Genomic DNA, 12,049 nt, shown 5'->3' on the forward strand with positions numbered 1-12,049 from the left:
CTTTAACTTCAGACCTTTTAGAGATCATTTCATCTTCAACTTGCTTAACTGTTCACAATAACACTAACTTTGACCAGGGGTGCCCAAACTTTTACATGCCACTGTAGATACTAACTGTGCGACCGGATACCAACCTGATATTGATACCAAACTTAGAAAAAGTCCAGCAATGCAGAGATGATCCCATAAGACTTAACATTTATTCTATTCTAGTTAAAACAAGATATCAAAACATACCGGAAATGTTGGCCATAAATAAGGCATCACCTCCTGAAACGTGTAGGTCACTCTTATGGGATCATCCCTGCATTGCTGGACTATTTAAGTTTGGTGTTGAAGTCTGGATCCAGGCAGATGTCTATGCAAGCTGCGAGTCCTCCTCACACTGGCGGTGACTATTTGGTGCTTGATCAATCTGATATTGATGGCTTATCCGAAGATAAGAATAGACAATCAATTTTTATAGAGCTTGAAAACCTATTTATAGGGGTTGTTTCATGACAAATATTTGTGATACCACCATAGGATTTGCTATGAATGTCTAATAAGATGTGGGTCACACTTCTGGGTTCGGCACCAATCCCGAATTCTATCTGGTGTGCAATGGCTGTGACAGATACAGTATGTTGGCTGCCTTCACTGCTATGATAGTTCCGTAAACAGCCCGGTGGGGCAGCCGGGACCCCTTTAATGTTAGTAGATTTAGTGCAGAGGATAAATGGGAAAATACTAGGGTTGCAAAAGTAGAAAGAACTTTTATTCCTCCAGCCATATGAAAAAGCAATATTTCAACATTTTATTGTCCCTGCTTGACAAAGACCATAACAGTCAAAACATTGCTTTTTTTTCACGGGCTTGGAGTAATAAAAATTCTACTTTTGCAACCCCGGTGAGCGCTGTCCTTTTAATATTTTATAATCTGTTTTTGCCAAGTGGAGTACTTTTTTTTTTTTTTTTTGCTTTGCTGATTTTGTTGCTTTGAGTTCTATGACCATTTTTCTATTTTCTATACCACAGAGAAGGTCCTCAATTTAAGACGTTATTTTACATGGTCCCCCCACACTATTGAGTAGTGGCACACCTGCAGACATATACACAGCTCATATCCATTTACCTTCCGCTAGGAGTTGGTTGGTAGTAGAACACGTCTCTGTAGAGATCCGATGCCAGTTTTCCACCTGACAAAATTAAATTTTAGTAACTTAATATGTGATCCATCTGCTTAAAGAAAATTGTCAACCCATACTTATTCAGATTTTACCAAAATGATAGTATTTGCATAAGCTCAGTGCATGGGGACCTACGGATATGTTGGAAATGTACGGTATATCTGGGAATAATCCTGATTAAGGGTGCACAAAAATGAGATATAAACATAGTCTCGCATGTGGTTCTTGAACCTGCTGCATTTGGCTCTCATGTTGTATGCAGCTTGATATTCTATTGTGGATTAGTCACACCCGGGAGGATATAGTATAATTAGAACATGGCACTGGTGTCAGAACCAAATCGCTTGCTGTTAGCGCAAAGTTAGGAGCCTATCAATTGGTCATAAGAAGTGAAAAAATCTATTACAATTATGTTGACTATGGATCTCCACACTCTCTCTTAACCTACTGGCTGAAACTTGTATTGAACAGTTGGGCAATAACTCCTTTGTTGCTCTCTTGTATGGTGAGTTACACTTTTCTCACACTCCACGATCTGAGAACAGACAAAGGCGACGTGTTGGCTTTTTTCTTTCCTCACAATGTGCTTTTCAAGTCATCCCTCACCCAGTACCCTCTCCATTCTCCTCTTTTGAGGTCCACACAGTCAGACTCTTCCATCCCTTCTCCCTGTGTGTTGCGGTTGTTGACTGTCTTACAGGTTAGCCCCATCAGTTCTTGGATCACCTGCAACCTGTCTTCCCCACTTTCTCTCCAGTGACATTTCCATTCTCTTCATAAGGGAATTTACCATTCCCATTGATAATCCATTCTCCTCATTGGCCGGTCATCTTCTGTCTCTGACCTCTTCTCTACGCCTTTCACAACTTACAAACTCTCCTAAATATGAAGGCAGGAATGCTTTGGACGTGGTCTTCTCCCGGTTCTGCTCAGTGTAAGAATTTACTAACTCTCTTCTCCTGCTCTCTGATCACAACCTTATTTCCTTCTCTGTTAAGATTTGTCACGCAAAACAAAACATCCTACATAACACACACACACGAATTTAACTAATCGGTCTTCCTCTCACTAAACTCTACCCCCTCCAATCTACCCTGAATGTTCAGCTGCTATCCCGATGCCTCCACCCTGTGCCAGTCATTGCACTGGTTATCTGTCCACTATAGAATTCAACATAAAGTTATCACACTCACCTACAAAGCTCTCCATAGTGCTGCACTGCCCTACATCTGTAGGCACTTTATAAATAAAGTTATTGTATCTTTCTTTGAGATATGAGCTTATAGTATGGCTCACACGGGTTGTCGCTAAGTTTTCTTGTCTTTTCAAACTGATGTTACAGATATTTTATTTGGATTGTTCTAATGTTTTAGCTTCAGGAGTGCACCATCCCAGGATTCCTGCTTTGTGGTGGCGGTGCGCTCCTGAAAATTAACAATTGACACCAATAGCGTAGCTCCTCTGCTAGTCCGAATTGGGCACTATCATAGCTGTCAGGGTAGCTTTGCCTCTGTAGCATGGGAGTAGTGCTGGGGGACTGAAGCTGGTTGGATTCAGCATTTTGGCCAGTTTCAGGGTGCAGGGAGCAGAGTCTAAATCAATTTTTTGCAAACTCTAGTCCTTGGGTCCCCAGTAGATCATGTTTTCAGGATCTCCTTTCTATTGCACAGGTGATAGAACCTGAGGCAATTTCTGATGCTTTGATAATAATTACATTACTGGTGTAATACTAAGGAAATCTTGAAAACATGACGTGTTGGCAGACCATGAGGACTGGAGTTTGGGACACACTGCTCTAAAGCATAGAGCCTGCAAGCGGCATGTGCACCTTATCTACGTACCTAGTTGTATATAAACTTAAAAAATTAAACATGGCTCCATTCTTGAGAACAGAGAGGATTTTTATTAGGGGGTAAATTACAAAGTTGCTGTCTTTTTATAGCACGTTGCAATTTTACGTATTTTAAGAACTTGAGACAACCTTTTTAATTGTATGTGACGGGTCAGATTAAATTATAATTTTAGAGCAGTGGAGAAACGCTTACCTCTCTGAAATTAGGAAATCCATTGGCTCGAATGATCTTTTTGTAGAACTGTACAGATGCCTTTGGATAACGAGGTTTGCTTTTGCTCTTGAATTCAACATAGTAGAGTCCAAATCTCTCAGAGAAGCCTTCATCCCACTCAAATTTATCCAGCAGTGACCAAGCTGTGTATCCCTGGATGTGAACACCATCCTTTATAGCTGCCACAAAGAGAGACATCTTTCACTACACAAAGTTTCTGACTTTTCATCTCATTTCCACTGTGTAACATTATAGACTCAGCGTCACACAAAAGAAGTTACTGGTATTAAAAGGTAACTTTAAATCTCAGACAGAAAAATTTGGGAATACAAACTCATGATAACCTTTGACACACTCAGTGCAGGAATGAATGTGTCACATGGATTTATGTCATTCTACATAAACTAAGGAATGTGCTCCTCAGATCTGTGGGGTCATCCGAACCATGGACCAGACTTCAATCACAGGACAATAAAACTTTCACACTCCTTATCTATGAATACTCATAGTTCTGCTTCACGTCACTTGTCTCATCTATTGTATCATTCTTGGGCTCAGTTGTGTATAAATGTGATTCTTCAGCCTTTGTGTTATTCTATGCCTGATGAAGAGGTCTGAGTAGTCTCGAAAGCTTGCAATTTGTTACCATCTTCTCAGTTCGCCATTAAAAGGTATCAACCACTCAGGACTCTCAAATCTTAATATTAGACTCCTGCATGGCACTAGTTGCGGCATATGTCTCTATTATGTCCCTGTGCATCATGGCCACTCTGCATGTAGCATGTTTTGTACATGATAAATGCTGCATTCTGTGTTTTTCACATTCTACACTGTCATAAGGAACACTATATGGTTTGAATGGTAAAATTGGGAGTCGTATAGAACAATAAATTTCCAGATTCCATCCATGCCTGTCTCACCTTTCAGCATCTCGTTGATGTAACCTTTGAGGTACTGTATTCTCCATTCATCACACAGCTGGGCACACTGCATTTTCTCTGACACTCCATTCTCTGTTACCAACACCAGTGGGTTTCCATACTGGGTCTAGCAGAAAAATATTGCAATAAAATTAATCCATTGAATGCAATGTGCTAGATTAATAAATATGATAGTATAACTGATCAAATGGAGGTGAGAAAAAGATTTTAAAAAAGTCACTTCAAGGCCACATGTAGTGATATAGCCGTGTTCAATTAACCTGTCCAGTGGCACAAGTGCCTACAGTATATATTGTGCAGCCATAAGCACTACATGTGCTGCCTCTTGACTACTGCAGGATGTTCAATCCTATAAGCAATGGTTCAAGGCAATAATATTTACATCATATGACACGATTATATATCCTCCATATGATGTTATAAGCATATAGAATGACCTCCTTGGTTGTTATTTCAGGACTAAGACTCGTTACTTGTATGGGTCTGTAATTTGGCCCAGTGCAATGAGGCTTTAGGCTACATTAAAACATTTTTTTACATAGTTTTACATTTTGAACTTCCATAAGCAGAAATAAATGTCAAATAAATGGATAACGCTTCCTTATAAAAGTTTTTTTTTCTGGCACTTTGTCTATAGGAATTGAATTTTTAAAAAAAGTGTGTGGGTAGCCAACAGGAAAAAAAAATCCTCCTTTTTTTTCTTAAATAGACCGTTATGGGAAAATAAGGATTATGTTTACTGAATTAGATATAGATGGGATGTACGTCACTCTGTATAAAAATATGGTGCCTGGATGGGATACCACTCCATATACTCAGTGAAGAAAGAATCTGGCACTTATCGAGTTGCAGAAAAATGTCAGATTTGTTAGCAAAGGAATCCAAAAACAGTGATGTTTTGGTCGAAAGGACCTTCTTCAAACAGACTGCATATGGTTCACTGCATATAAGAGCGCTATGGGAATAGGGATTCAATGCCCAAGCTTAAATCCTATATGCATTGAATCCCTATTTCCCTAGCGCGGTTACATGCAATGAACCATATGAAGTCTGTCTGAAGAAGGTCCTTTCGACCAAAACGTCACTGTTTTTGGATTGCATTGTTAATAAATCTGACATTATTTTTCTGCAACTCTATGAATGTTGGATTCTTTCTTTACTGCATTAGAAATGGCAAGCAATAATAACATATCCAAATTACCTTTACAAAATTTAGCAGTCTGCGGAAACCCCATGGGACAGAATACAGCCACTTTGACTCTGGCTCAGGCCACTTGGGGTCCACCAGCTCTGTCAGATCTCTGTCTGTGAAGTAACTTGGCCCCTGTGTGGATGGGAAGTTTCTGCTTGTGATATATCTGGTGGTGAAGTGACCTACCCCAAGAAAGTCACTTGTACCTTTAATAAAGGCCTTTTCTTGAGAGGTAAATATAGGAAGTCTGGACATCCCCAGACCCTGCTGTATGCTCTTCTGTCCTATAAGTGGGAGATTTATCATACATGAGAGTGGCAAAGCTAATATTGGGTAAACAGTTTCCTAACTGAACCAACAGAACATAGGACTTTGCCAGTCTAATTCCCCCCATCCCGATGGGCTGACTTGCCTATATATTCTTTCATGATTTGTGGGTAGTCTCCATTGTAGAGAGGATTGGCAAACCATCCAAAATTAAATTGTACAAATCTTTCTGCGGCTTCAATGTCCTTCTGGCTGGAGATATCTACTGGCTCTCCCCACTCTGTAGTCAATGAGATCCCTACCATTCCTGAAGAAGAGGGAATGTACAGACAGAATAAATGCGGAAGCAGTGAATACAATGGACTGTTTTTATTGGGCAATACGGTCTGCGTTTTTCTACATTTAATATATCACATACTGTATATTCAATTTGGTAAGATTCTAAAATTATGGAAACATAATAGAAATAGGCAAGGCAATGTATACTATTTCCAACCATACAGTCATGGCCGAAAGTGTTGGCACCCTTGAAATTGTTCCAGAAAATGAAGTATTTCTCCCAGAAAATTATTGCAATTACACCTTTTGTTAAACACATGTTTATTTCCTTTGTGTGTATTGGAACAACACAAAAAAAGAGAAAAAAAGGCAAATTGGACATCATTTCACACAAAACTGTTGGCACCCTCAACTTAATATTTGGTTGCACACCCTTTTGAATAAATAACTGCAATCAATCGCTTCCTATAACCATCAACAAGCTTTATTCTTACATCTCTCATCTGGAATTGTGGACCACTCCTCTTTTGCAAACTGCTCCAGGTCTCGTATGTGAAGGTGCCTTCTCCCAACAGCAATTTTAATATCTCTCCACATGTGTTTAATGGGATTTAGATGCAGATTAATTGCTGGCCCCTTGAGAACTCTCCAGCTCTTTGTTTCCATCCATTTCTGGGTGCTTCTTGAAGTATGTTTGGGGTCATTGTCCTGCTGGAAGATCCATGACCTAAGATGCAAACCCAGTTTTCTGACACTGGGCACTACATTGCGACTTAAAATCCTTTGGTAATCTTCAGATTTCATAATGCCTTGCACACAGTCAAGGCACCCAGTGCTAGAGGCAGCAAAACAACTCTAAAACATCTTTGAACCGCCACCATATTTGACGGTAGGTACTGTGTTCTTTTCTTTGTAGGCCTCATTCCATTTTCAGTAAACAGAATGATGTGCTTTACCCAAAAGCTCTATCTTGGTCTCATCTGTCCACAAAATGCTTTCCCAGAACGATTGGTTTACTCACTTTTTGTCAAACTGCAGTCTAGCTTTTTTATGCGTCTCTATCAGCAGTGGGGTCCTCCTGGGTCTCCTGCTATAGCATTTCATTTCATTCAAATGTCGACGCATAATTCGTGCAGACAGTGATGCACTCTGACCCTGAAGGACAACTTGAATTTCTTTGGAACTCGATTGAGAATGCTTATTCACCATCTTGTCTATCCTGCATTGCAACCTTTCATCAATTTTTCTCTGCTGTTCACATCCAGGGAGATAAGTTACAGTGCCATGGGTTGTAAACTTCTTGATTGTGTTGCGCACCAAGTACAAAAGAACATCAAGATTTTTGGAGATGGACTTGTAACCTTGAGATTGTTGATGTTTTTCAATAATTTTGGTTCTCAGGTCCTCAGACAGTTCTCTTCTCCTCTTTCTGTTCTCTATGCTTAGTGCGGCACACACAGTCACACAATGCAAAGATTGAGTCAACTTTTTCATCTGGTTTCAGGTGTGATTTTCATATTGCCCACACCTGTTATCCGCAAGAGAAATTGACATGTTGTGGATTTCAAACTTGGACCGCAGGTCAGTTTACATTGCATGGGCATGAGATTTCTAGTAATCCTATCTACTTTACTGGAATTGTAAGATGCTATTTTTTTGCACAGCGAAAATATGCAGCATCAAAACCTCATCGTAGGTACTTAACCTTAAGGAACAGAGTATTTGTGTCTCCAATAATCACCAATAACAATAAATAAAAGTGCATTAAGACATGCCAAGAATCAGGGAACAATCGATTGCAAGAATGATTGTTCTCAATTATCTACCAGTATAAACCTGCCGTCAATCGCCTGATGAATGTCGGCTGATTGGATTGTTTATGCCGACATTAAAATCATTGTTATCAGTGACACATCACCCTGTGAAAAAAGATGTGCTGCCACTAACTTGATGCACTACGGAGAGTGAACGATCGATCGTTCTATTAATGATTGCTCAGCTTCCTATCAGTACTCATCAGCCCGTCTGAACGCATCTTTATTTACCAGAAGTAGAAGCGTCACATCTGAAAGTTTGGTTACTTGTGATACTTTGTCAAACCCCCAGTTTTTCAATGGGGTTGTCAAAGTAGAGCGTCCCTATGAACCAATCATCTATGCCTTTCATTATCTATTAACCATATTATGCAAATTAGTGAGAACAGACCAGTTAATTTTTAGTAGAACATAAATGGTTCATACCTTTCTGCCTGCCGCGCCAATGTTTGTCATAACTGTGCCATACCCTGGCATGTGCCTGCAGTATATAAAGATATGGTTAAAAGAGGCCCAAGGCATAGTCCATCATTTTTATTTTCCTTGTATACAGTATGTAGATGTATATGAATATTTTCCATATGACTTGTGTGTAATTAAAGGCAATCTGTCACCACCATCATTCTGCCTTCTCTGAAAGCTGCATAAGGTGCCAACAGATACAATGATTTCAGCTAACATATATATATATATAGCGTTTTTCATGTATTTCTTTCTAGCCTTTTATCTTTGGGTAACATAGTAATACACATAGTCAGTGACGAACCTTAATGAGGTAATGGGCTGCCTTATATACTCCAGTTCCTCTTAGCTTTAGGCCTGGTGCATGTTCTCCTGTCTCATATCCTTCAACAGCGATTGACTACAAGATAAAGCAACACTTTGTGTGAAAAAAAACAGTCCATCTACCTGTGAAGAATTCTAACGTTGCAGGATCTGAATTTTATGGCTTAGAACCTTATGATAAAGTGATATAATAAAATGCCTGCTGCACATTTAGAGAAAGCATTTCACATATACTTGCTGTTGAGGGAAGTAACTAAAGGCTAATGGGCTTCCCTAAGCAAACTTAGGGCACTACCTAAGGTAGTGCAGGTCACTTGCTGGCCACTACCTATTGGTGGTTTAGGCTGGAGCAACATGGTGTCTTGTGTCGGACATCAGCAAATCTCTGAAAAGTTGAGCGATAAAAACATTTATGTGACTTGTTGCACGACATTTTAGCGCTTATATTGAAGTCGGTGATAAGGTTGTGTGACATGTACCCAAGTACGGAAAATCCAACAAATTCGGAAACATTTGCGACTATGACACAAGTTACGACACATAGAAAATCATTACATCCAATGTAGCAATGTGTAGCTGCGATTTTAGTGTCATGCAAGACATTTAGTCCTAGCCTTAAGCTGCATCGTTGAGTATTTAAAATGATCCATAAATGCAGCCAGGGGCATTAATAAATCTTTTTTTAATCTTTTACTTTCTATCAAGCCCAGACCACCATGATGACTTTTATTTATGACTAATCACTGCATAAAACCTTCCCATCTTGCTGCTACTCCCAATAGCCCCTGTCTTTGCTGCTTAACAGTGCTCCTACACAATAATAAATGTAACATAAATGCTACACACACTACATTGACCGATATTGGATTTTTTCAGCCGATGAGTCAGCCAATACTGAACCATTGTTGTGAGCGATCACAAACACTCATTCAGTAGTTGAAAGGAACTATAATCCCTTATGGTTATAATCAACCTTTTCTTTGATCTTTAATCTAATGTGTATGGGCTCCAATAGTGTGGTGAGGGTAACCTGTGAGCCCCCAGTATTAGGGGGCCAGTTGCAACTGCATTGATCCCTATAGCTACAGTGCATTGTGAAAGTATTTGGCCCCCTTGAACTTTTCTACCTTTTGCCACATTTCTGGCTTCAAAAATAAAGATATAAAATTCTAATTTTTTTGGGAAGAATCAACAACAAGTGGGACACAATTGTGAAGTGGAATGAAATTTATTGGATATTTTAAACTTTTTTAACAAACTAAAAACTGAAAAGTGGGGTGTGCAATATTTTTTGGCCCCTTTACTTTCAGTGCAGCAAACTCACTCCAGAAGTTCAGTGAGGATCTCTGAATGATCCAATGTTGTCCTAAATGACTGGTAATGATAAATAGGATCCACCTGTGTGTAATCAAGTGTCTGTATAAATGCACCTGCTCTGTGATAGTCTCAGGGTTCTGTTTCAAGTGCAGAGAGCATCATGAAGACCAAGGAGCACACCAGGCAGGTCCGAGATACTGCAGTGGCGAAGTTTACAAAAAGATTTCTCAAGTTTTAAACATCTCAAGGAGCACTGTGCAAGCGATCATATTGAAATGGAAGAAGTATCAGACCACTGCAAATCTAGCAAGACCCGGCCGTCCCTCTAAACTTTCATCTCGAACAAGGAGAAGACTGATCAGAGATGCAGCCAAAAGGCCCATGATCACTCTGAATGAACTGCAGAGATCTACAGCTGAGGTGGGAGAGTCCATAGGACAACAGTCAGTCGTACACTGCACAAATCTGGCGTTTATGGAAGTGTGGGAAGAAGAACTCCATTTCTGAAACATATCCATAAAAGTCTCGTTTGAAGTTTGCCACAAGCCACCTGGGAGACACACCAAACATGTGGAATAAGGTGCTCTGGTCAGATGAAACCAAAATCGAACTTTTTGGCCACAGTGCAAAGCAATATGTTTGGCGTAAAAGCAACACAGCTCATCACCCTCAAAACACCATCCCCACTGTCCAACATGGTGGTGGCAGCATCATGGTTTGGGCCTGCTTTTCTTCAGCAGGGACAAGGAAGATGGTTAAAATTTATGGGAAGATGGATGGAGCTAAATACAGGACCATTCTGGAAGAAAACCTGTTGGAGTCTGCAAAAGACCTGAGACTGGGACGGAGATTTATCTTCCAACAAGACAATGATCCCAAACATAAAGCAAAATCTACAATGGAATGGTTCAAAAATAAACGTATCCAGGTCTTAGAATGGCCAAGTCAAAGTCCAGACCTGAATCCAATCGAGAATCTGTGGAAAGAGCTGAAAACTGCTGTTAACAAACGCCTTCCATCCAACCTCAATGAGCTCGAGCTGTTTTGCAAGGAAGAATGGGCAAGAATTTCAGCCTCTCAATGTGCAAAACTGATAGAGACATGCCCCAAGCGACTTGCAGCTGTAATCGCAGCAAGAGGTGACGCTACAAAGTATTAACTCAAGGGGGCCGAGTAATATTGCACGTCCCACTTTTCAGTTTTTAATTTGTTAAAAAAGTTTAAAATATCCAATAAATTTTGTTCCACTTCACGATTGTGTCCCACTTGTTGTTGATTCTTCTAAAAAAAAATAGAATTTTATATCTTTATGTTTGAAGCCGGAAATGTGGCAAAAGGTAGAAAAGTTCAAGGGGGCCAAATACTTTCACAATGCACTGTATGCAATTGTCGCTGTTCCTATTTTCTAGAGCTGTTACTCACCCAGGGATTGCTGAATGTGATCCAGTATTTCACTCGATCACCAAATTTCTCAAAGCACAAGTTAGCATAATCATTAAAGTAAGTGATCATGGTGATGTTTTGCCAGCCACCGAACTTCTCCTGCAGGGTCTAACAGATCAAAGAGAAGATACTTATTGTCATAAGCTTGTAAGAATTGCCATTTACATATGTACTTCTTGTCCTCATCTATGGAGACTATGCTTTTACAATAATTCATGTTCAGATAATAAATTCTTATACAACATATATGGATGACGGATGGTGGGAATGGGTGGTCGATAGCGCTGCCCAGAAAACCGATGTCACAAAGGAGTAATCTTTAAAACCTGTATTTATTTGCCACACGTTTCAAGGCTGTTCAAGCCTCTTCATCAGGAAAATAAAATATATTTAACACTTTACTTGCAGACTGTTATATACACCCACCTGGGTTTTCCCTGACAAATTAGGTGCTCACATTCAGGTGCTCAGCTATGATGAATGGATGAATGTCTCTACATGAACCATAAACTCTTAAAATGCTAATGTATAAAAAATCCAAATGTGCTCATTACATGAATATACTGGCCACTGGGCAATAAGATCTATACCGTACACAATTTTGAAATATAGCAACTGAAGGAGTCACAAGAACTTCATGTTACATTTCAAATACATGTATATATGTCTTATTCCATCAAACGTTACAAAACCTGGGGCTCTTTATGTTAGTAACCTCCAAGGGGATGAGGCACACGGGCGGCACATGTGTGCCACACAGGTGCACATGGACATC

At 39.8% G+C, this 12,049-nt stretch overlaps 1 protein-coding gene across 1 annotated transcript in view; it reads right to left on the minus strand.

Moving 5' to 3' along the window:
* The window catches only part of LCTL (lactase like), a 40,711-nt gene that overhangs the window by 4,903 nt on the left and 23,759 nt on the right, over positions 1-12,049 (minus strand). The window contains exons 5-12 of the mRNA XM_073653451.1: positions 11,254-11,382; positions 8,495-8,590; positions 8,155-8,209; positions 5,781-5,942; positions 5,378-5,652; positions 4,156-4,282; positions 3,215-3,414; positions 1,115-1,178 (exon numbers count right to left, since the gene is read on the minus strand). Of these exons, the coding sequence (XP_073509552.1) occupies positions 1,115-1,178; positions 3,215-3,414; positions 4,156-4,282; positions 5,378-5,652; positions 5,781-5,942; positions 8,155-8,209; positions 8,495-8,590; positions 11,254-11,382 (1,108 nt within the window). The remainder of the gene's footprint in view (positions 1-1,114; positions 1,179-3,214; positions 3,415-4,155; positions 4,283-5,377; positions 5,653-5,780; positions 5,943-8,154; positions 8,210-8,494; positions 8,591-11,253; positions 11,383-12,049) is intronic.

This window comes from Phyllobates terribilis, unplaced genomic scaffold, assembly GCF_046119375.1.
Source record: "Phyllobates terribilis strain yellow unplaced genomic scaffold, ASM4611937v1 Scaffold_11__3_contigs__length_659146591, whole genome shotgun sequence".
Classification (NCBI taxonomy): Eukaryota; Metazoa; Chordata; class Amphibia; order Anura; family Dendrobatidae; genus Phyllobates; species Phyllobates terribilis.